The sequence below is a fragment of the Sceloporus occidentalis genome, unplaced genomic scaffold (genome assembly GCF_023333645.1).
Source record: "Sceloporus occidentalis isolate IW3139 unplaced genomic scaffold, rSceOcc1.0.p SCAF_1, whole genome shotgun sequence".
Taxonomy (NCBI): domain Eukaryota; kingdom Metazoa; phylum Chordata; class Lepidosauria; order Squamata; family Phrynosomatidae; genus Sceloporus; species Sceloporus occidentalis.
Genome location: NW_028316981.1, coordinates 240,017,216 through 240,043,327, shown reverse-complemented (window position 1 = coordinate 240,043,327; position 26,112 = coordinate 240,017,216). Strand labels below are relative to the sequence as shown.

At 38.0% G+C, this 26,112-nt stretch overlaps 1 protein-coding gene across 4 annotated transcripts in view; it reads right to left on the bottom strand.

Moving 5' to 3' along the window:
- Positions 1-26,112, bottom strand: part of LOC149323667 (death-associated protein kinase 1) — a 110,688-nt gene that overhangs the window by 36,225 nt on the left and 48,351 nt on the right. For 3 of the 4 annotated variants that reach the window (XM_089490803.1, XM_089490800.1, XM_089490813.1), the window contains exons 4-13: positions 17,071-17,209; positions 16,421-16,550; positions 8,059-8,107; positions 7,931-7,957; positions 6,917-7,069; positions 6,146-6,191; positions 5,572-5,661; positions 4,408-4,500; positions 636-755; positions 44-142 (exon numbers count right to left, since the gene is read on the bottom strand). In XM_089490803.1, the coding sequence (XP_089346929.1) occupies positions 44-142; positions 636-755; positions 4,408-4,500; positions 5,572-5,661; positions 6,146-6,191; positions 6,917-7,069; positions 7,931-7,957; positions 8,059-8,107; positions 16,421-16,550; positions 17,071-17,209 (946 nt within the window). The remainder of the gene's footprint in view (positions 1-43; positions 143-635; positions 756-4,407; positions 4,501-5,571; positions 5,662-6,145; positions 6,192-6,916; positions 7,070-7,930; positions 7,958-8,058; positions 8,108-16,420; positions 16,551-17,070; positions 17,210-26,112) is intronic. The other variant, XM_089490822.1, reaches the window with a different exon arrangement.

Here is a 26,112-nt window from a genome sequence, read left to right as displayed (position 1 = left end):
CTAATATTCTTTACTATGAACAGTGATCAAACAATCTCCCCACCTTATCCTGGACATCAATGCGAGCGCCTCGCTTCAGAAATAACTGAAGCATTTGGATATTCCCACATCCAGCTGCAATTAGAAATGGAGGTGTTCCATGCTATAAAGAAAAAGAAAAAAACATTTAAAATTGGGCTTATTCAGTACTTTATTTTATATTCCTCACACAAAGATTTTTCTGAATTAATGCTGGGAAGTTTATTAATCTTTGGATGATTTTTTGTTTGCCAGTAAGAATGATATCCATATGTGTGTGTATTTATTTTACACACACACACACACACACACACACACACAGAGTGTGCCTGCATCATACACGGGCGAGCCTTCAGCGGCTTTCAGCATATGCTGAGAGCTGCAGTGGGAAAAGGGGTGGTGCACCCCATAAGGGGTAATGGTGCGCACATGCCACTGCACTGCACTGCTGCCATGTACATGAGCTCCATTCATTTAAATGTGGCTCAAGCATACAGGTAATTCTACTTACACGGGTGGTGGTGGTGGTGTCCAGAACAGATCCCCTGCATAAGGGAAGGGCAGATTGTATATAATATAGTCAACTATTTACAAATAGTTGGATAAACACAACATACCTTGTTTGGTTGATTGATGTCATAATTGGTTAAAGACCCCAGAAGGTGCTGGAGACCAGGAACGTTGTCATCATTGATGGCATGTATGATGGCTTTCATTACAAATGAATCTTCCTCATCCTTATAAATTAACCAGAAAGAAGCATAAAGTGGGGATGAGACAGGAATAGAAGAGAGACAACATACGATGAGATTAGTAGCCTAGGAAATAGAACTCTCCCCCCTGAGAAGCATGGAAATGCAAGAAAATAGGAATACACTACAGTTGTCAATGTGACAGTGATATGCTTCAGAGTAGTAGTACTTTTTAAAAGAACATCATGTTGGTCATCACCGGTGTACAACTCTTTATTTTCAGGATGCTTTTGTTGTCTGTTCTCTTCACAACAACAACAAGTATTTGTGCATTGGAGATTGATCTTTCTGGATATAGTAGCCTACTATTTTCAATGGAGAAGCAGAAAGATCCTAGATGAAAAAGTGAGGGATAATTCAACACAAATAAATAGCCAGCAGGCGCCTGAAGTCTCCTTTTCCTGTATTGCTCCTAACATGATATTTAAAAAAATCAGCTGCTTATTAGTCCCTAATTGGCATTTTACAATTTGAGAACATTTTTAAAAAGCCACTTCAGTACTAAAGACAGCACTAAGCAAAACTGATCAATCAACACCATACAGTGCTACAATTAGGCTTATCTTGGGTTTCTGATTATAACCTGAAGGCCACAGGACTGCAGACCAGCTGGTTGAGGAAAAGAAAATATAACTGATTCAGTGCTAAAATTGAACAGCACATCAATATGTGAAGATTATATTTATGAACATGTGGAAGTTAGCAGAAGGACAAAAAAGAATAAGACAGATTAAAGCAGCACTCAGCTGAACTTCTGATGTTTCAGCCTTTTAATTCTCAGGGGACAATGTTTACTGAATAGTTCTAATGACTATTTAAAAAGAGTGGAACACAGGGAGGCATTTCATTCAGTGTATGACAGAATCTCAAAAAGAAATATTCTAGATTTACTCAACTTTGAGTATAAATCATAGAATCATAGATTTGGAAGAGACCATAAGAGTAATCCAGTCCAGCTCTTGCCATGCAGGGATATGCAACCAAAGCACTCCTGACAGATGGCCATCCAGCTGCTATTTTAAAACCTTGAAAGTAGGAGACTCCACTACACTCTAAAGCATTATATTTCGTGTTGAACACAGCTCTTACTATGAGGATGTTCTTCCTAATGTTTAGGTGGAATCTCAAGGGCTCAGTTAAAAAAAAGAGGGAAGACAACTTCCTGTGGAAGTTGGAAAGTGGAAAGTACTCTCTTCCATTATGAAAGGCAGTGAAAGCAATAGTTTAAATATACAGTATGGGCTCCGTATTCCAAACTGCATTGTTATTTAACTCAGCACAACCTTGATAAAATTTGAAACAGTAACTTTTTATCACTATCTGGGTATAGTTTCACCAAAGGATGGAGGAAATTTGTTGACTGTGGGTGGGAGGAGAGAATAAATAAGTAGATAGTATCATATGACCAATATAGGGCCAGCATGATGTAGTGGCTTGAGTACTGAACTATGACTCTGGAGCACAGGGTTCAAAACCCTGCTCAGCCATGGAAACCCACTGAGTGACCCTAGGCAAATCACTCTCTCAGCCTCAGAGGAAAGTAAAATCAAAACTCCTCTGAACAAATCTTTCCAAGAAAACCCTCTGTTAGGTTCACGTCAAAAACGAATTGAAAGCAAACCACCACCATCAACACCACAAGAGGATGGCTAATAGCATTTTTGAAGCTTAAAAGCAAAACAAAACAAGGAAATTAACTGTTGCAATTACTTTGGAGAAACAAAAAGTTACTTTTTAAAAATTGCAATAGTAACTCATTTGGGAGTTCTTGCAACTATGATCATAAATAGTCACTTTTTGATAACTTGGATGAAGGGATCTTGGGAAGTGAGAAGAGGAATCTTTCAAATACCTTTTTATTTATTTATTAAAAAACTTATCTCTTTGATACAAGTGAGTGGTAATGTTGAATATACCACATTCACAGGAATATGAGCCCTGCAGGTAGTCATAAATCAATGTTGGAAGAGATGGCAAGGGCCTTCCAATCCAACCCCTGCCATTGAAGAACTCACAATCAAAGCATCCCTCACAGATGGCCATCTAGCCTCTGTTTAAAGACCTCCAAAGGAGGAGACTCCACCATGCGCTGAGGGAGTGCATTCCACTGTCGAACAGCTTTTACTGTCAGGAGGTTGCTCCATCCTCAATGTGACACCCCTTCAAATACTTAAACAGGGCTATCATAGCATCTCTTAACCGTTTCTTCTCCAGGCTAAACATACCCAGCTCCCTAAGTCTTTCCTCATAAGGCATGGTTTCCAGACCCTTCACCATTTTGGTTGCCCTCCTCAGGACACGCTCCAATATGTCAACATCCTTTTTGAATTGTGGTGCCCAGAACTGGATACAGTATTCCAGGTGAGGCCTGACCAAGGCAGAATAGAATTGCACTATTATTTCCTAGTCTTGGGTGAATGCTAAACTGTACATGACTCTTCTGTTTTGCACTAGGCCTCCCCCAGAATCACATTTGTACTATCTGCCAATGGCTTGTTTTGGACTTGTTGCTACAACCTCAAAACCAAATACAAACAGGGCCAGGGATATTTCATACAAGAAGACAGCTTCAATACATGCTACTAGGCAAGGAGAAAAGCCCTCGGACACCTCAATACTCCTGTTATCCAAACATGTTCTGCCCGATGTGTTTCAGGGAGCCAGACTTTCAGTCCAGTCATTTGTCTATCTGCTTTTAAAATAATTTGGGTATTTTATACCATTTTTCTTAGTGGAAAAAAAATCCACTAAGGTAATGTACAAAATATGCAAAATTAAAATTTCACATAAAACATACTGTATATATTTGTTCATAAGTCTAAAAATTTATACTAAAAAAATTGATCCCAAAATCCCAGGTTGATTTATTTATGGGTCACTATGGAAACTTGATAGCAGCTCTTTCAGATTTCCCCATACAGTGGTGTGGAGAGGAGTTTAGCAAGAAAGAGCCAAGCAGACAGAGTCCTGGGTGATTGACTGATATTGCTGTTTGTGAAAAAGAAGTGTCTGGACTCCCTTCTTGAACAAAGAGAATACAGATCAGTGACAAATGTCAAAATTTGGGAGTGACACAGAATGCAGGCCTCTGTATACAGAGGTGTCTTTACAAGTGCTTCAAAAGTCATCTCCTTGTAATCCTATGGGTGATCTTTCAAACAGTCAGATCTTAAATTGTTTAGAACTTTAAAGACTGAAACCAACACCTTGAACTGAGTCTGGAAAACAACTGGCACACAGCACAGAGTTTTCAGTATCAGATGTGCTTCACTCAGAAGCCTATCTGTTGCATTTTGCACAAACTTCCAAGCATCTTCAATGGCAGTCTTATATAGAACATATAAAACAGATTAACCTAAGGGACTTTTAGCAATTTACAAATAATAATCCTGGTTAAAGATGCCCAAACTTTGATTCTAACTTTGGTTAGAAGCACTGAGGCTAGTGAAATTTCTTCTTTTTTCTTAGATTATAGGTTTCCTCTGTAATAAACATTTGACTGCAATCATCACACATATCCTTGGTTTTAATATATTATATATTAATAATAATATATAATTCATAACAGACTTGCACATTTCAATTCAGAAGATGTTAACATTTTAAGTAGTTCATCATACTCTAGCCATTTACTTACCAGAGTGTCATCACTCCTAGCCACGCTCATGTTACTTCTGGATAAAAAGGATCTTGATAATCTTTGGCATAGTGATATTAAGCGCACAGATTGCTTTTGCAAGAGAAGAGACAAATTTATATGAAAATACAAGAAATTATTACAGGAAACATTTTTTCACAAGCTTAAAATCTGCAGTACATCATTATATCAGCAAATCATAGGAGAGACAATTCTAAAACAAACTTGGAACAAATTTTATAGTGCTAAATTAATCAACACAGACATTTATTTATTTCTCTCTTATTTCAAGAAAGATTTCCTTGTCTAATTTTGGGCTTAACTGTTGCCCTTCTTCCTCCTTGCAATATCTTTAAGGGTAATTATATACTCCAGGCTTCATTTTTTCTTTCCAAGTTGTCATGGATATCTGTCATTCCCACAATTTTCAGGATACTCTTTGCTTGGGCTGTCAGTACCCTTCCTACATGTGCCTGCCCAAGGACTGAAGACTGTTGGGGTGGTCTCTCCTCTGTGTATTGCTAGAGAGGTCAGTATGTGAGGATATGGGAGAGGCTCTTCCCAGCTGTAGCATCCCAGCTATGGAATGCCCTCCTCATTGGAGACCTGATTGGCACTAACACTGATTTAATTTAGGTACAACCCTAGCTGTTTATCAAAGCCTTTGGGTTTCATTGATTTCACTCAAATACTAATGTACAGTATATAGTTTTTGAACAGTTTCAGTCTTTTAAATCTGTTTTAACTCATTAATTTTTAACATGTTTTTAGTTTATTTAAATAATTTTACTGTTTCAAAACATTTCAAACTGCTTGTTTTCATTTTTCTTGTAAGCTGTCTTAAGATTTTTTGATACAGAGTGAGGTAGAAATTTTTCAGAATTAAAATAAATACATAAAATGTCCTGCTTATCTGCTTTCTTTCCTCACTACCATGGAAATGCCACACATTCTTCATCAGCAAATATTAGGCTCAATTACACTTTTAATCTGAAAGATAAACAACCTGCAAGAGGGTCACAGACTGAGCTCATACAGCAAATTCTTTAAGGCATGCATCAGGCCCTCAACCGCCTTAATATGAAAATATATTATTACGTGTATTTAACTCAAAGACAAAGACAAAACGATATCACAATATTGTAAATAATTATTAGACCTTACTTTCCATTTTCGGCGTGCTGCGAACTTTTTGAATTTCTCCATATTTACAGCCGATGCTTTTCTACTAAGTGCTTGTAGGGTATCTTTAGGCTGTGACAAAATTAAACGAACAGCTTGAAATGCAGTAAAAAGGATAAGAAATAGCAGAACATATTATCTATCTACTGGATTCATTCACAAGTATGAAACTTTTATGAAACAATTTAAGAGCTGCACAACTAATGCTGATTTTCTTTAACAAATACTTGAGATGTGAGTGTTCATTCTCTTTGGGTTACATACTGGTTCCTTTCCTCTTCTGGTATTTCCTTATTGCCTGGTGTATCAATGAACTGACTGAATTTAAAATGTAAGAGTCAACTGCTGGAAATTTGGATATCTGGAAGAAACTTTTTTCTCTGTCTCATACATCGCATGTATTTCTAAATGCTAGCAAATCTCCTGCTCCATTATTGGGTAGGGTGGGAGGGAAACCAAATCCATAAGAGGTTATGCCTATAAGACTGTCAGAAGGCAAACAAAAAACCAAATGTGAACAAAACAGAATAAATAGGGTATACTTTTGTTTACTAACCTTGATCCAGGGATGCTGTAAGCTGTCCTGAATTGTCATTCTCTTCCTTCCAAAAGAGAAATACATTTTATTTGGTAACATTTACATGTATCTTTACATAAAGATGACTCACATGACCTATTCCCAATTCTGTCTTAAAAATAACCTGTGAGGTAGTATAGGCTGGGGGACAGTGAACAGTACAAGTCAATCTGTGAATTTCATACCTAGGAAGGAACCAGAGATCCCCCTTATCCTACTTCATAGTATCACATTGCATCTAAAACAGCCTTTGCCAATCTGGTATGGTCCAGATTTCTTGGACTCCATAATCTATATATATTCAAGTTGTAGTCCAATAAATCTATAGCACTCCAGGTTGGGAAAAGCTGTAATGTAATTAGCCTGCTTATTTTTTAAACATGATCAGAGAGAAGTCTCTGACAATGCTGGTTCTTCGGCTTAGTAACAGAGACGAGCACCACCCCCTATGACCAGACATGACTTGACAACCTTATCAACCGGGAATACCTTTACCTTTTACAACCTAATTATACAGCTCCAAAGAACAGCCTGAGTATAATAAATCATCATATGTTAATTTGCCTCTGAATGTCAAATACAAATCACACTGAGTTGTGGGATTAATTTGCTGAAGTCTTGAATAACTGGGCAGGGACGATCTGCTTTATTCCACAAAGATTTAGGAACCCATCAGCTATTCCCTCATCCTCAGTATCATACACATTAAATACATTCAGTATCATAAAGTAAGGACTGGACGAAACTTACTTTGGATCCTTAACTAGAAGTCTTCTTATAAAATCTTTAGCTAGTGCACTGGTATTACTGAAAAATTCTTCCTCAAAGTCATAGTTCACTGCAGACACATTTGCTAAGGTTTCTTGTTTTGTCTCTCCAAGAAATGGTGATGCACCACTCAGGCTATAAAAATGAAGTTTGATCACAATCATGAATATGTTTGATTCCAAGACAAAAAAGTTTGCTTGCCAGCATAACATTCTAAACAAAGCTTTCATACTACAGTTTTAGAATGATTACTACTTTGATAAGTTTTTAAAAATCCATCTAATCCAAAGCCTACGAAGTTATGTTACCACAGAAGTTAAGATCTAAATAAGCCATGATATTGAAAATAAAGATGGAAACACACTATGAATGCAACTAGTATAGCGTAAAATCCACTGTTTGGATAGCATGAAATAACTTTTACTCCTCAAATTTTCCTTGGCAGTCTCCTGCATTGCTAAGAAAGTTTTCCAACCTTCTGCAGCAGATTCTGAGAGTGCACAGAGGGTTTAAGGAAGGCAATTTGACCTCTGCAGGTTCTCTTAACAAAGTAAGCTGTATCCAGACTGTACACACACAACACACAACACTCTCTCTCTCTCTCTCTCTCTCTCTCTCTCTCTCTCTCGTAAAAACAATGCACAATTGTAAGGAAGTAATTCTGGATAAGGATTTAAAAAACCCGTACATTATTATAAAACTGATACCCTGGAAAATAAACAAAGGAGAGCTGGTGTGACATAGTGGTTTGACTGCGGTTTGACTGTGACTCTGGAGACCAGGGTTGTATTCCCAACTCAGTTATGAAACCCACTGAGTCACCTTGGACAAGTCACATATTCTAAGCTTCAGGGTAAGACAATGGCAAACCTCCTCTGAACAAAACTTGCCCAGAAAACCCCATGGCCTTAGGGTTGCCATAAGTCAGAAATAACATGAAGGCTCACAGCAGCAACAGCAAAAGTAAACAATATGATTTAGAATTTTAATACTTACAGAATGTAAGTGATCACACCAATGCTCCTACAAAGGAAAAAAGTAAAAAGTAAAAAGCATCTTGATCAATATTTAAAGACACAGCAAAATTACAAACAATTCAAGTCCCAGAAAAACTGACCACTTACCACATATCTGCCTCAAGACCCAGTGGTTCATAGTTAACTATTTCAGGAGCTAAGAGATAAAACAGCATCTTTAGTATATAGTCAGACAACAAGACATGCTGACAAGAATCTTTAATTTTCTCTGTAACAATTAATTCTAATACTAGGAGGTGCATCCTAATGTTTCTTGACCTAAAAACAACACAATATACAAGAAGACAGATGATATTCTAGATGACAGATTATATTCTATAGTGGGCAGCGTCTAGACATAGGTCTGCACAGACCCTCTACCAGACCTAAGAGACATGGACCCTCCATGTTATACTACAATTTTTAACTCAAAAAAAAAAAAAAAAAGGCTTCTTTTACTTTTTAGTTTTTTTGGGGGGGAGGGGGAATTTGCCCAAAATTAGTTGTTTGGGGTTAAGAAGAGGACCAGTCATCACTTTGCTTTTGGAGCCTTAAAACAGCTCGAAGGAAGTTGCTTCCCATTTCCTTGAGGTGCAAGAACTCTTTTTGTTTAAAAAAATGTGGTGTGTGTCCCAGGGCGGTGAGGTGCTGGCTGCGGGAGGGCTTCACCTTGTGGACTGCACATATCAGCTTATCACATGGGGAGACTTCTGCCCTTCTTCCATGATTAATTTGAATGTAAAGCGTCCAAATAGAGTGATTGGGTTTCACACCCCCGTGCTTTTCTTCTATCCTTCTCCCGTCAGTTAATCACAATTGCCAGCCTCCCCATGTGATAATCTTCTTAACAGTGCACTTGTCCCATCAGTAAAACATTATGGAGTTACCATTTGGCAATAACAGGTTCTTCCATTATTGCCAAATGGCTACTCCATGACACTTTACTGATGGGACAAGTGCGCTGATTGCGATTTACTGATGGGAGAAGGATGGGAGAAAAGTGTGGGGGTGTGAACCCTGATTGCACTATTTGGACACTTTAAATTTGAGTTAATCACGGGAGGAGGACGGAAGCCTCCTGTGTGATAAGCTCCATAGTCAGTGAACTGAACTCCCCTCACTTCACTCTGGAATCTAGAAAGGATGTCCTGAAAAGGCAAATTGTGTGACTGGAAAAATCTACATAAAATAATTAAAGTGAGTTAATATAGTCAAGTGCAACAACCTGGATCAGAATGTGGAGTGGTGGCCCAACTATTATTTTAAAAATCTTCATTATACCCAATTCATAAAAAAAAAAATCAGCCCTCTTTTTGTCCTGTGAAAATCTATACAGCTTAGGACTACTTCCTCCCATATCGGTCTATGCACCAGTTTTGTGAATATCATTGCCTTCCATAATTAGATAGGTAGTGATCAGAATAACACATTCTCTGTCACACCACACTGGTTATGGAATAGTCTCACAAGGACACTTACATGGCACCAGAGCTTCAAAAAGTTTCCTTTTGGACCATATCTCCCAGAATCCACCAACTAGTATGGCCAATTTTAGAGCAAGGCACTCTTGCCAACCTTTGTGCACAGAACAAAGGCTGCAACCCTATACATCCATATTTTTAACAGGGGATATGTCTCATTGTATTCATTGTAATTTCTTATAAGTATTCACTTTCATTCTCCTGAGTTTTTATTAGATGCCACTACTATTTTATGTTCATTTTAGTTCTGCTAAGTCTTTTTGTTATAAAGTTCTGTTTCACTGTTGTAAGTTGCTTTTTAACACATTGCAAAGGAATCTTGCAGCACTTTTGCGACTAACTATGTGGTAAAATTCAGAGACATAGCCATGCTAGTCTGGAGTATTAATATGAAAAGGGATTTTGCATCCAGTTACACTCAAAGGTTCTACAAGATCCCTTTGCATACTGATATTTCAGACTAACATGGCTATGTGTCTGTATTTAACATAATGTTTATCTGTTCAGGAAGGTGGAATAAAAACCCTTCATATTAAGTAAAATAAAATATCTAGATGAGATGTTACATGCATTTTATATCTGTGGGAATCAGTGTAACCGGTGAACAGATGATAGGAAAAGTGGTGAAAGAGGACGGTCAATTAGAGATTTTTATACATTTTACTGAGATAGTGACATTTCTATGTAATTATTACTGCTTTTCACACCTGCAACATTACAGTTCAGCTATACTGAAAAATTGATTACAAAATTTAAAAAATAATTAAATATCAGTATTATTAAAAGTATGATTAAAACAATTACAACACAGTTTCATTAATTTTTTTAAAAAATGTAATGTACATCACACCACATTATCCACACAGTACATCTCCATAGTTAAAATCTTCTTGTTGTTAGTTGCCCTTGAGTCAGTTCCAACTCATTGCGACCCTGTGGATGAGATGTCTCCAAGAATCCCTCTCCTCCACTTCCCTGCCCAGATCCTGCAAGTCCTTGCCCACAACCCTCCTGACTGAGTCTATCCATCTGGTTTGTGGTCTTCCTCTCTTTCTTCTAACCTCTACCTTTCCAAACATTATTGTTTTTTCTAGTGATCTGTGCATTCTTATTATGTGGCCAAAGTATGATAGTCTCAACTTGATCATCTTTGCTTCCAAGGAGAGCCCTGCTCTGATCTGTTCAAGTCTTCTTGGCTGTCCATGTATCCTAAGTACTCTTCTCCAGCACCACATTTCAAATGAGTTGATTTTCTTTCTGTCTGCTTCCTTCACTGTCCAACGCTCACATCCGTACATGGTAATTGGAAATACAATGGTCTGAACGATTCTGACTTTAGTGCTCAGTTGTATGAATTTGTTCTTCAGTAGCTTTTCCAGTTCTTTCATAGGCGCCCTTCCCATTCCTACTCTTCTTATTTCTTGACTGCAGTCTCCATTCTGGTTAATGTTTGATCCTAGATATAGGAATTCTTTAACTATTTCAATTTCTTCATTGTCTAGATTGAATTTGTGTATGTCTTCTGCGGTCATTATTTTCGGGTTTTTTTATGTTCAGCATCAGTTAAAATCTCCAAGATCTAAATAAGAATGTCTTCACCTGCTGGTGGAAAGAGAACAGGGAGGGGCCAACCAGACCTGCTATGGAGTTCCACAATCTGTAAACAGCAACAGAGAAAGCTCTCTCACAAGTCTTTACTAACCACACCTGTGAGAGTGGTGCAATTGTGAAAAAGCCCTGCCCTGCAGACACCCTGGCTTATATAAAGAGATATGGCCTTTCAGATAAGTCTGGTCCCTAGCTGTGTATGGCTTTAAAAGTTGAAACTAGCACTTTGAATTCTGCTCAGAAATGGACTGGTAGCTAATATAGCTGTTTCAATAAAGGGGGTGTCACATGATCCCTGTACCCAGCACCAGTCAACAGCCTGGATGTAGCATTTTGGACCGGTTAAAGTTTCCAAATAGGTTCCAGAGGCAGCCCCTTGTAGAGTATGCTACAATAGTCCAGATGAGATGTAATCATGAAGTGTCACCATAGCCAGATCTGGCCTCTCAAGGAAAGGTCATACCTGGTGCACTAGGTTTAACTGTGCAAATGCACTCCTTGCCACAGCTGAAACTTGGACATTCTGGCTCAGATCTGAGTCCAGGAGCACATCCAGCCTGCGAACCTGAGATTTCATGGGAAGTGTAGCCCCTTGCACTACAGGCTGAATCCCTAATCCCTGGTTTGCCTTCTGACTAGGATTAGGAGCACCTCTGTCTTGTCTGAATTAAGTTTCAATTTGTTCACCCTATTCCAGACCATTACTGACAGGAGACACTGGCTTAGTGCAGAAACAGCTTCCTTGGAATTGGATGGAAAGGAGAGAGACAGTTGTGTGTCATTGGCATACTGATGACACTGAACTCCCAAACACCGGATGAAATTATGAAAAGATATGGGATGACATTCATAAATTGGCTATTATGTAGTCAAGCAACACATTCAAAATTGCCATACAGTTTTGAGATTAAAAAAAAAATCTCCTTGATGAATATGCATACACTCATTTTCATTTTTTGTTATTCTGTTTTCTGTATGCTTTACTTCCTTACTTCCCTATTTTGCTCTGCTAGCATATGTAAACACACATGCCTAAAAGTACTCTCTTCTTTGCTTCTAGCATTTCCCTAATTTCCCATTGTTTAGTTTTCGGGCTGTAAGCCAGTTCAAAACCTAGTCCTTTACACAAAATTCCTGTATACTTGGTTATTATCTTCAAGACAGTTTCATTTTTTTTAGTCTACTTTAGAAAAGTTACTTCTCTTTCTTTCCTTCTAGGATTTCTTTTTTTCTACATCCCATTATTTCACTCAGCTTTATTAATGTAATTATTCTTTATGTTAACTTGAAGTTAGTTTTCTTATCAATGCACTCTCTCTCTCTTGCTGTTTCTCTTTTTGGAGATGAAACAATCCTGCTTATCCTTTGCTTAGACTAATTATAGAATTGTATTGCCTTCTTTTAATGCTTTTTTCCTTCTGCTTACCTTCACTGTACTACTGTATATGAGCTTTCTACAGTTTTACTGGTTTTTCAGTACATTTAACATTTTTGCTCTCCTTTTACATTGCCTTTGTTTCATATGCTGCTGCATGCCAAAAGGTATGTGAACAACATTGTATACCTTAATAGATAGATAATATCTGCTTTCTTTTAGTAAATACCTGTATACTCAAGGGAAGAATTCTAAGGATGTGAAGTCTGACAGATGGAAATTTCTATTGATCCTGAAGGTTTCCTTCCACACAGAAATATCGGTGGTGCTCTCTATTACCCATTTTACCTTTCTATGGGGTCCCCCCAACTTTTGCTAAAAATACGCTCCTTTCACAATGGAGTGAAAGGAGGTTAGATACGCTCTGAGGTGTCTAAAATTCATTTTGGGAATGTGACTGGGAGTCAAGAGGACCACAGGTATAGAGGAATTGCAACAGGTATAGAGGAATTCCTACCACCACAATCACATTTTTCCCCTTTATGAAACCATCACAGAAACCATCCTGGTGATTTCACAAGCCCTTGGTCAAGGTGGGATGGAAGCCTGAAATCTCTGATCTTAGAGTTCTCACCTTGTAGTTACAACAACCTCAGTTTTCTGTGGTTCAAAGTTTGTTTTAAGATCATGGTATAGGTATTCCTTCTTCCCAGTCAGTCTTTGCCCTCCCTGTGACCTTTTTACCTCAGGTGTGTCATAGCTAAGTACTGAATTAAACATATAGCAGCAATCTATTGTGCTTGTTGTTGCATGCATTCAGGACTTTGACTTATGGTGACCCTAAGACAAACCTATCAAAGGGTTTTCCAGGCAAGATTTGTCCAGAGGAGATTTGCCTTAGCCCTTTTTTGAGGCTGAGGAAGTGTAATTTGCTTAAGGTCGCCCTGTGGGTTTCAATGGCTGAGCAGGGATTCAGACTCTGGTCTCCAGAGCTGTAGTCCAGTACTCAGACCACTACACCAGTTGTTTCTTCACTGTAGGCATACATGACAACAGTTGCTCCTCCTTGTGGAATTTCTAATTTTGCACCCTCACCTTTCTTTATTTTCACCATACTTAAATTCCTATTTCTTAAATACAACTGTTAGTTCCAATGAATTGGCCTAATAAATAAATGAAGACTTGGCTTGTGAAGGGTTATATAAGTTAGATTGATCTAAGACACATACAGTCGCCCCTCCTTTCTCACAGACTTGAGATCAGCATTCTTGATTATTCCCGAAGGGGCATCCTCCGTTATCCTCAATGGGGCATGCCCCATTCAAGCCAATGGGGCTTGAATACATACGAGTCTCTGTTTTCATGGGGGAGGAATCTGGAACAGATCCCCCGCAAAAACGGAGGGTTGACTGTACTCTTGTTTGGTCTAGTGTTGGATTTAGGCTTACAACTTGTTTCCTGTTTTGAAATAACTGCTGCTTCCAAGAAATTTTTAAATCCACAGTGCTTTCTTTCCTTTCCTTTTTTTCTCTGAATTGCTACCTATCAACTATGTATTTTGAAATCTCCATTACACTTAAAACAAAATAACTGATTACAAACTAACTAAAACAATACTATAAAACCATCTAACTAAGTTCAAAAGAGAAGCAGATCACACCAAAGTTAAAAATAACCAGTTAAAAATATCTGGAAAATTCACCCAATTAAACAGGGGTTTACATATATAAAAAACAAACAAATTAAACAATTGGAAAAAAAGAGCAGATTTGTTTGGTATTGAAAGGACTGTAACGTAGCTGTGAGGGAAATATATCTTGGAAGAGAATTCAATTAATTGGGAAAGATACTCTTCATGGTTGCTACTCGCCTAACAACAGAAGGCACAGAACTCTAACAAAGGTTGTCCAATAAAGGTTTCCCCTGACATGTAGATTCATGTGGTTCAGTTCTCTTGGATTCTAGATTATTTGTGTATTTAAAGACAAAAATCTGAATCTGGAATTTAGGACATCAGTAAACTAGCAGCCAGTGAAGCCTTTCTACTACTGGCAGAATAGGCTGTCACACTGTGGATTACCTGTTACTTTTAAACACTCTTCAACAGCAGCTCCACATACAATATATTCCAGTAATCTAGCCTGCCATGAGTAACTGAGGACATGTTTTCCCTCTCCAAGAAGAGGTGCAACCAGCACACCAGTAAAAGGTCATCCAAATTGCTATTACAGCATCCATCGGCGAATAAGTCCAAATAGCATCTTAGCCTTATTTGAATCAAACTTTTATTGATTATCTCTCAACCCAGCTTTAGATACCAGTTCAAGGTTATTCGTAGCTGCACCTTGGCCAGATAGAAAAAGAAACAGAGCTGGGTATATTTAGCATACTGATGTTATCCAGCTCCCAAAATTCTGTTGACTTGTCCCACTGATATCTTCTAGATGTTAAATACCACAGGAAATAACACAGCATTCTGTGGAACACTGCACCATAAAATTGTCACAGCGTTACACAGCATTTGCAGCAGCATCCACTGAAACTGATCTACCAAAAAAGAGAAGAACCACTATAGAGCAGAGTCCATAAACCAAAAAGGCAATACGAAATAATGTGATATTCAAAACTATTAAAATGTCCAGGAAAATAGATTTGTACTTTTCCACCAGGGCAACCCAAGCAGTTTCAGTCCTAGAACTGTGACCAGAAAAAACACTATCATCAAGAAATGCCGAGAGCAGGACAAGCCCCATTTACACTACTTTGTCACCAGCTGAAAATTAGATTTGCTAGTAGTTGATGGCTAGATCAGGAGGATTTATGGATATCTTCAGAAGAAACATTATTGCTGTCATGCAATAATGGGATGAACTCTCATGCTGAGAATGAAGGCTCTGATATAGAGCCTGAGAGCCCAGAAGAAATGCCAGGTCTGTTGTCACAAGAGGATAGAATCCAGCAGCTACAGGAACAGTTTGCAGCAGCCACAGGAGCAGAATTTCCAAACCCTCAAAGGAAGAGCCAGACTTACCAATACCTACCCCTATGGAGAGATGTTACAGCAAGAGAAAGACGCAGACCTCACAGCGTTTATATAGGAATTATATATAACAATTAGGGCGCACCTGTGAGACCAAAGTGGACTATAATAACCCAGCACCTCCCATGGACAAGTGTGGCTGACATTCTAAAGCCACTGGGGGGGAAGGGAGACAGCATCAGTCTGACGAGCAGAAAGGGGGAAAAGTGTGGAAGAAACCTACACTGGTGCCATGTTCCCTGACTGGTTGCCTTGAATTCTGCCTGGACTTCTCACTATTCTTCCAGATAGCCTTTTGGACTGCTTACCTGAAGACTGACCCATAAACAACTTGGACTGGACTAGATTGTCTCTGTTTCTCAGCTGATGTTTTGGTGATCTTGGATATTCTCTCTCCTTAAAATCTCTGGGACATTGAGCCTTCTGGTTTGCTTCTCAAAGGCAAAATAGGACAATTACTCCTTTATTAGTGAAGTTCTCCCCCTAAAGCAGGGCTCTGAAGAGTCACTTATCTGGCACCCAAAAATGTCTTCCAGGGTAAGAGGCAGGAAAAATTTTACAAAGGCGCAGGTCTGGTTTTATTTTTCATTTTTGCTGGGAATAATTAATATGTTATCAATAGCTAACATAAATGATCCTGATGCTCAAAATATGTGTGAGTTTCTATACATTTATTTTCATGGATACTTTAAACAAGTGGACAAAGAAGATATCACACACAAACACAGATATATCATGTCTGAAACACTGTTTTTCTGTGCAGTTTGGATAGCCTCTGCTTATCTCTCCATTCACTCTCAGTTCTGGTTTGAGCAGAGAAAGCAAAAGATAGGCAAGATACAATATGCATCAAAGGCACCAGAATATGTAGCCAGCAGGGATCAGTTTAACACAGACTAAAACCAATCTACGCACACCATCATGAAGTCAAGGCATTAGAGTCAAATAATAAAGCAAAATACTCACCAACAAATTCAGGTGTCCCAAAAATGTTCTTAAACTCATTGCTAAAGTCTATTTTGTGTGCTAAGCCAAAATCAATGATCTTGATGCGAGGCTTTGGCACATTTCTATCCAGCAGCATTATGTTCTCAGGCTTTGAAAAAAAAAAAAAATTGGTCATGCATGAACAATTTCGTAGTCACAATCTGGAAAGTAAGGTTTTACTGAAGAATACTCAAGATCATGTGCTAAAACCATCCCCTCTCCCCAGAAATGTTTTTTGCAGCTTTTATTTAGAACATAAATGAGAGACTAACAGAAGGAAAAAGCTCAAATACGTGTGTGCATGTACATGTATGGACACATACAAAATAATAATTGGAGACACAATACCAATATGTTTACATGAAAAATCTACAGCCAAGTCTACATAACAATTGTGTGGCAAAACACTAGTTTTTACACCTTGAAACCAAGTGAAGACATGCACATATATGGGTTGTTGCATCCTAGGGTATAGGATACAGAAGTGTATCTTGTAACACAGGTCAACTACAAGATCCAAAACAATAATTAATACTGACATCAAAGACTAGCTTTTGTATGCATTATTTTTAAGAGCTTCATTAGATAGTGTTCCCAAGCTTAAACTTACTGAAACCACTCCAACATACCTTGAGATCAAAGTGTGCAATTTGCAAAGAGTGGAGATAGCCAACACCATTAAGGATTTGCTTGAGAAACTCTGTGGCTTCCTCTTCAGTTAGGGATTCTTTTTCAGCTAAAAAATCAAAGAGTTCCCCTCCTGCAACACTATGAGAAAAAGAGCTGTAGTTATTGACTTTAGCACTTTAACCTATTGATTTTTTGACATTTAAAGACTTTGTACAGTTATACTAAGATCAGTTTTTAAAAGCTTCTTCCACAGGATGTAAACCCACTTTTATACAAGTCAAAAGTTTAATTCAATAGAGGAAACAATAACACAGATTCAATGCATGTAAAAGTTAATAATGGTTCCTAAATAATTATCATGGTACCCGTGACACTGAACTGTTTTCCTGCTGTATAACACAGACAGCAATGCATATATAATTTAAGAAATTAAATTTCATATTTAATTTAGGAAAATGTATTTCAGAATTGGTTTGATTGCAGGAAACCTAGGTATTAGCTAGTCTATTTTGACAAAGAATAGATTTATATCTTGAGCAGTGGTGTCACTGGGAGGGTATAGGGGGTGCGGTCTACACCAGATGACACTCTAAGGGAGGGTGACACCACTGCTCCTCAGACATCTGTATTTTGGCTTGCATCTCTTTAATAATAATAATAATAATTTTATTTTATACCCCGCCTTTCCATGGGTATGATCAAGGCGGCTTACAGAGGATTAAAACAGTAAAATACAGAGTTAAAAACATTACAGTATAAGGTTAAAAACATCACTGCATGGGAATAAAAACAGGAATCAATAAATTACATATATCAGGGGCAGGAAATGGAAAAGTCAAATTACAACAGTCCGAGGTCAAAAGGAAAAACAAGGGGCAGAGAAAAAAAATAAATTATCTAAGGTGGAAATGCTAACTGAAATAAATGCGTTTTTAAGTTCTTTTTAAAAGAAACTAACGATGCGGAGGAGCGGAGCTCTACGGGGAGCCTGTTCCAGAGGGAGGGGGCGGCGATGGCAAAAGCCCTTTGTGAGGTCCTCACAAAATGTGACTGAGGGACCTTTAACAGATTTGTCCCAGATGTTCTGAGTGTGCGGGGTGGATTATATGGGGAGAGGCGGTCATCCAAGTACCCTGGGCCCAAGCCATTTAGGGCTTTATAGGTCAAAACCAACACCTTGTATTGAGCTTTAAAATGTTGACCAGATGGCGTGAGTGGGGTGAGGCTCAGTGGGAGCTAAAAGGAGAGGTCCCAGGAAGTTAACATCACATTTTACCAAATTTTCACTTTAACCACATGAAATTATGTATATGTCAACAAATTTATTATGTGTGTATGATATTGTAATTTAAAGGTAGGAATTTAATTATTAACTATTTACATTCAGTGATATATGGGAATTACAATTTATAAGTAAATTAGTACAAAAACATTACTAAGAATTCTGTATGGTGTGATACAGGGGGAGGTCAATGGGAGGTGACAACATGAATTACTGCACCGGGTGACACAAACCCTAGTGATGTCACTGATCCTGAGACCCAAAACAGAGCACTGGTTTAAAATAAAGCAGAGAAAAGTCACACATAAAATCTGACCTGTGCTGTCTATTCAACATGATCCTAACTACTTCCTTACTTTGGGAATTTTCAATGTCATATAAACTTTCCATATATTCTATTATTGTGCAAACTTTTTGTTTGTTTGGAAAAACATATTAAAATTTTTCAAATATTTTGACGTTAAAATTTGTCAACTAATTTTTACAGATGAAAGAAAATAAGCATACTCCTGTCTGGCCCATCAGTTTCTGGCAGTGAAAAAGATGAGATGTCAGTAATGGTTACTAGCTTCCTGTACCTTCTCCTTCTGCTAGCTTACATCCTAAGAGAATTCCCCCCCCCCCCCCAATGCATTTTGTTTTATTTTGGCAACTGTTGCTCCTCCAAGCTATCATCTACATTATTAGCAATAAAAATATTAAGTGATCAAGACAGATTTCTAGGTGAAACAATAAGAAACCAATCTTGTCCATTATTATGATCCAATCTAAACTATTATGTATTTACATACCTTCCCAGATACCAAGCATCCTCAATGAAAAGAAATTATTATATAACTATGATGCCACTGCATGCCATTAACTTGATACTGAAACTCATCCATTAGAACAGAAATACCAACACAAATGTACAATGTCTTCATAAATATCTAGAAGACCAAAGGGAAGCCAGCCAGATTATTACATCGTATTACATCGTATGGTGTCTAGCATGTTAAAGCATTGAGTAGGGTTTGGTTAAATGCAAAGATTTTTATGAAAATACGTAGGTGTTCTGTTGCTTGAGCTGGTCCCAGGCCATTATAGCTTTAAAGATTAACATTAGTACTTACAATTGTGCATGCAAAGTAACTTTTCAGCAGTCAAATCCACTGAAAAATAAGGTACAATATGTTCTCTGTGATCAGACCTAGTTAACAGTCTGGCTTTCTCACACTGAACAAGCTGATCTTTTCACTCTTCACAAACAGTTTTATATCACACAACCAATCTGGAAGTTTCTATTACTGTTGACTCTAAAATATTACAGCCAGTTTGGAGCTTCACAGTTCATACTGTCAGGGACACTCATATGTACAGTTTGTAGGTACATATGTCTGATTCTTGGAGCTCTTGTGGGAGCATAAAATGAAAAGAGTAGGCATCGTGGACTAGACAAAGCAGTCCACTATCCTGTTTGCAACCATCACAGCTGTTTCCAAGCCCTTCTTCCCAGCAAGTCTTGCTGTTTGCCGTCCTTCAACTAACCAGTATTCATAAAATTAGTTCAAAGATGTCACTAGTTGGTTATTTTTCCACTGTCTTGTGTCAGTAACTTCCAATCAATGGATGCCTTATCATACAATGCTTTACTTTTGCATTTAATATTTTGTTGTGTAGCCATACATTTGCATAGTGATGTAGGACTATAAGAATTTAATATGAAAGATGAGCATATGATTATCCCAACTGACATATACGTCCATATGGCTTGGGTCCAGGGCACCTAAAAGACTGAACAGTCAGTCCTCCATATCACAGATTTGTTATCCACAGATTCAACCATCTACAGCTTGAATATATATAAAAAGCAAAGCTTGGTTTTGCCATTTTATATAAGGGACACCATTTTACTACACCACTGTATTTAATGGGATTTGAACCCATGGATTTTGATATCCACGGGAAGTCCTGGAACCAAACCCCTGTGTGATATCAAGGGCCTGCTGTATCTCCTTCTGTAAGTCTGCCTGACTTTTAAGATTCCTGGGGAAGCCTCTCTCATTGTCCTGTCACCATCACAGGTGTGTTTGATAAGGAAAAGGGGGAGAGCCTTCTTGGTGGGTGCTCCCAAGTTGTGAAATTCCCCACAAACACCAAAGGTTTGTCTGGCTTGCTATCTACTCTCTTTCTGCCAGGAAGTAAAGACAGGCCTTTATTTAAGCAGGCTTTTGGATTTTAAGTTATTGTGGCAAAAGTATCCTTTCAGTTGAGAGTATAATATAATGCGGGCACGCTTTACGTGGTCTTGAGCGTACGCGCTCAAGCCACGGGGGAGTGTGTGTGCCCCCGTGGCGCCCTGCGCCGCCGCCGCGCATGAGCCCTATTGTTTCTAATGGAGCTTGAGCATAGGTGGAATTCGCCTTACGCAGGGGGTGGGGGTGGAACAGATCCCCTGCGAAAGGCGAGGGCTGACTGTATTATGCTTTAGCTTTTGCTAAGTTTTAAGTTATTGTGAAGCCGCTGGGTGAGATCATCCAAAGACATGGGGAGGGCTGTTATCAGTACTGATGATACCCAAATATCCTTCTCCATGTCTCGGACTGCTTCAGTGACCAAGGAAGGCATCTACCTTCTGAATGACTGTCTGAGGTCAGTAATGGATTGGATAAGGGAAAATAGACTTAAGCTGAATCCAAACAAAACGGAGGTACTCGTTATAGGTAAACCTGAACCGGGTATGGAGATATGCTCACCAGTCCTGGACAAGGTCACACTTCCCCTAAAGGACTGTGTTCGCAGTCTGGGGGTACTTCTGGATTGGTCGCTTCAGCTGACTTCTTAGACTGATGCGACAGCCAGGAGCGCCTGTTATCAGCTTCGGCTGATATGCCAGCTGCAACTCTACCTGGAACGGGTGGACCTAGAAATGGTAACCCCTCATCTTGATTTCTGTAATGCTCTCTACATGGCCAGGTTGGTTGTAGGTAAATCTAAATATGACCCTATTACACCTACCTAAAAATCTCTACATTGGCTGCCTATTAGCTTCTGGGCTCAGTACAACGTGTTTGTTATTACCTATAAAGCCCTACATGGCCTGGGTCCAGATTACTTGAGGGAACGCCTCCCCCCATAGAATCCTTTCCGCACACTCAGGTCCTCTGGGAAGAACCTACTACAGCCGAAGAAAACCAGGCTGGTGGCAACTTCCCAGATCTTTTCAGCCACTCCTCCAAAAATGTGGAATGACCTGTCACTGGAGATCTGCCAAATTACATCTTTAGAGGCATATATAAAGGCAATAAAGAGGGATCTCTTCCGGTGAGCCTTCCCACACTAACCTCCAAAATGAGAACCTGAACTGTTCACCTACCCACTGTCTCTTCTTATGACCACTCCTGTAAATATTTTTCCATGCTCCTAATTTTAGCTGCATTCTCTATGCAACTGGGTGTAATGTGTGATACTGCTACTGTTATTATATAGTATGATGTTTTATTTGTATTTTAGCAGAAGGAGGGAGGGCTAGAGGATTGGGATCATGTTACTACTGTTTTTAAATGTTATATTGGACTGTTTTTACCTGCCTAGATCCTCGAAAAGGAAAGGCAGGATATAAATAAATATTTTTAATTATTATTTATTATTATTAATGTGTTTTTTACTACTGTAATTTAGTGGTTTTAACATAACCTTTTATTTATTTATTAAAAACATTTTGTATCAAGCAGCTTTTTAGCATACTTTGTTTTTAATTTATAAACTGACTTGGCCCCTACGCTGGGAGAGATGAGATAATGGGCAAAATTGAAAGCCAGATATATAGGGGTAAAAGAACTAAGGAAATTGATTTGTTGTTGCTGCTGTGTGCCCTCAAGTCAATTCTAATTTATGGCAAACCCTAAGCCAAACTTATCATGGGGTTTTCTTGGCAAAATTTGTATAGAAAGGGTTACCATTGTCTTCCTCTGAGGCTGAGAGAGTGTGATTTCCCCAAGCTCATTTACTAGGTTTCCATGATTGAGTGGGAATCTAGACTCTGTCTGGATCTCTAATTCAACACTCAAGCCATTACACTGCATTTGTATTCAAGAAGAGCAAAGCAGAAAACATAGTACAGGTATGAGAGAGTGTAGCAGTGGTTAGGAAATGACAAAGTGGGAAATATAGGAAAGATGAAGACACTGTAAATAAACAATCACTTTGCAAAATAAGAAAGAAATGTAAGAAAATATACACAGCTAAGAGACTACTGTGCCAAAGTGAATGCAAACACCTCCTACACTTTCCTAGATTGCTGTTTTAAGTCTGTTACAATACTATAACATGTTGAACTGTTTACTCACTTAGAACTAAAAGGCAAATTATCAAATCAAAACGTGAATATGCCTGTCCCATCCAGATGACACAGCAGTGGTGTTGAGATTGTTAAGGTGAAACTTCACTTGATGAACATTTGATATTGATATTTATGAAATAAACGTAACACAGCAAAATGATGATAGCCAATGTACTAAATGAGAAATAGTTCCCTTTTTGAAGAAAAGATTTGGATGCAAGATAAATTTTAAAAATGTTTCCTGCACCAGATACAATTCAGTACATTTCCATACAGGATCACAGAAGGTTTATTTATAGATTATTTATGATAACATCTGAGATCAGTCCTGATTAATAATCTCTCTTATTGTTTTCTAATTGCTGAGGAAATTCTGCATAGCTCCCTAAACTGTATGCTTTTGGAACTCTGAGTACCACAATATGAAAGCGTTTGCTAACTGCAGACCCTACACTTCAGAAAAGAGTATAAAATTACATTAAATTCAGACGATATATGAAAACAGTAGTTTCCTTATTCAGCATCAAAGCATGAACTTCTAGTATTAGGCACCTTCCTCAGTTGTACTTAGAACACTTAAGACTATTCTTCCCAAATATCAGAGTGGTAGGGCAAGGCTACCACCAAAAAGTTCTGGCTCTCTCTGCCTAGGTGCAGATCCTATGTGTGTGAAGACACAAATGGCCACTTGGTTACAAGTAAGCAATCTATTCTTAGTCAAGGGGAGACATAGCAAATGTCAGCTATAGGTTTAAGACTGTCAGCAAACTAAGAGCTCGTTTTTATAGAAAATAAATGCACAGAGTGACCATTATTCCCAAGGTAGAAAGTAGCAAGGGTCCATTGTATATTTTGTGCTTTGATTCAGGTTTGTTGTTGTTGTTGTTGTGTGCCTTCAAGTCATTTCCCTCAAGGCGACCCTACTACAAACCTATCGTAGGGCTTCCTTGGTTAATATCTTCAGAGGGGGTTCAAGTATCCAAGTACAGTATACCCCAAACCAACAAGTCCCTCAGTTTCAAGTATACAAGTATGCGAGACTAGTTTTTTTTAAATTTACATTTACTATTTAAAATAATTAGAATTTATATACAGAGATATATAGATAAAATATAGATTTATATCTATATACTACTATAGAAAAAACATGAAAATCAACAGAAAGGTTACAAGTGGAGCTACTACATGTTCTGGCTTAAGGTTCAATTAAAATTCTCTTAGAAGATAAAACAGTGAGCGTCAGTTCAAAGATGAAAATAATGATGTGTGCAACCAACACTTCCTTCCTTTGGGAGGCAAAAGGCATCACACAACACTATCAAATAATTATTTTTCAGTCAAACAAACCCCTCTCCCCAAGCTTTGGGATTAAATGTTACATCCCATAAGGTATCATTATAGGTCTTAAATGGAAACATTGAAACAGATTAGTTTTTTAAAAAAAAGCATAATAATCTCTTAATGAACTAGTAATATTGTACTTGCATGCTTTTATTAATCAACTAATTAAATAATTAAGCCATTATCCAAAGATTTATTGTCGCATTGAGAATGTCATGCCAAACACATTTAACAAAATTAAACAGGCTTACACTAAAAGCGTTAAGCAAATAAGAAATAAAAACCTTATATTTAATGTAATATGATTCCCAGCAGCTGAAGTAAACCATTGCTTACGTTATTAATATATTAAAAAAAAAAAGGGGGGGGGGAGAAAAAAGAAATAAAAGTGGCCTGAACTTAACATTTGCTGTTGTTGCTGTGTGCTTTCAAGTTATTTCCAAGTTATGGTGACCCTAAGTCATACCTATCACAGGGTTTTCTGGGGCTGAGAGTATATGACCCTCCCAAGATCAACCAGTTGATTTCCACGGCCAGGAGAGGAATCAAACTCTGGCTTCCAGACACATAATTGGTTCCAATGTGCACAACACTAGGGTCTACCAAACAGGTAATGGAAAGTAATTTCATTTTTGTTACAGAAATGTAACAATGCTGCTCTCAGCTTCCCACTCACACCAGACCAGATATAACTGTAATTAAGTTAGCTAATTGACATAAACCCTTTTAAAAATAATCATATAATGTAAAATTTGAATAAACATAGCTAAATGGGTACAAATAAAGCAGAATAAACCATAATACATATAGTCAAATAATATCAAGGAACACATAACAATTAAATAACACTTTAAAATAAGGAAATACTTGATTCTATTAAATGTAAAACATCAAATAAAGAAAATCCACAAAGTTACTGAAATTTAAGAGGTCACTGTATGTTTGCCAAAGGTTTAGCATATTCCACTATATTTGCTTTGATCCGCAGGAAAACTTTATTATCCAAAAAGCAAGGCTTCACCAAAATGAAGCAAAGGCAACAGCACCCACAATACTTCCACCCAGTTTCTGGCCTTTCTTCCCATCTTTCATATAGTTCACCTGAACTGTCAATTTCAAAAGTTGTATACTCACACTACCCCTCCCACTTTAGAAAGAATATTCATAGGACTGATCACAGGTATTATACATAAATATATTACACAGGAATGAAATGTATATGTATGTGTTACAAGTCTATTCTATTCAGGGATAGCATAGCACAGGTAAGAAAACTGTTGAGCTGATATAGCAAAAGCTACTATCAGAACTGAAGTACTGAGAGCAGTCATGAGTAACCTGAGGCCCATGGATCTCATGATATTCTTTTAGATGGCTACTGATTTGTTATCATTTTGAGAATTATAGCTGTACATTTCAGCAGACCTAAGATTTCTGGGAGGTGGAAGGATGAAGAGGAGGCTGGTGAAGTTTCCAGTTACTCATTTCTCCAGAAGCTGCTAGTTCATGCCTTTGAGATTTATACCTAAAAGAGTACTTTGCTTCCTTAACAAATCAAGGTCAACTCTACAGCCCCACAAGCAAGCAAAAATTAATGACAGCAAGAACGATAGGGTTGCCAAATTTACATAAACAAGATGGGGATTTTCATTTCATCACCTGTTTGGATTCTCTAGCTTCCTTACTGTTTGTCAAAGATCAATATTCTAGCAAAGTACGATACAGATTAGACCAGTGTTTAGGCACCCTTCCATCTTCCTTCTGCCTTTGGACCGTAATTCCCATAACTACAGTCAGCAATGTGGTGTTTTGCAATAATTGCCACAATAATACTGCTCTGAGATTCATTCATCTCCTGTCCCTGTCCAGCAGGTTCTCTCAAGAAGTTGGGGATTTTCACTGCAGTATACAGTGGACCCTTGTTATATGCTGGGGTTTGGTTCCAAGATCCCCTGTGGATAACAAAATCCGTGGATGCTCAAGTCCCATTAAATATAATGACATAGCAAAATGGTGTCCCTTATAAAAAATGGAAAATTAAGGTTTGATACTTGAAATTTATATTTTTTTGGAACATCTTCAAACCGTGGATGCTTG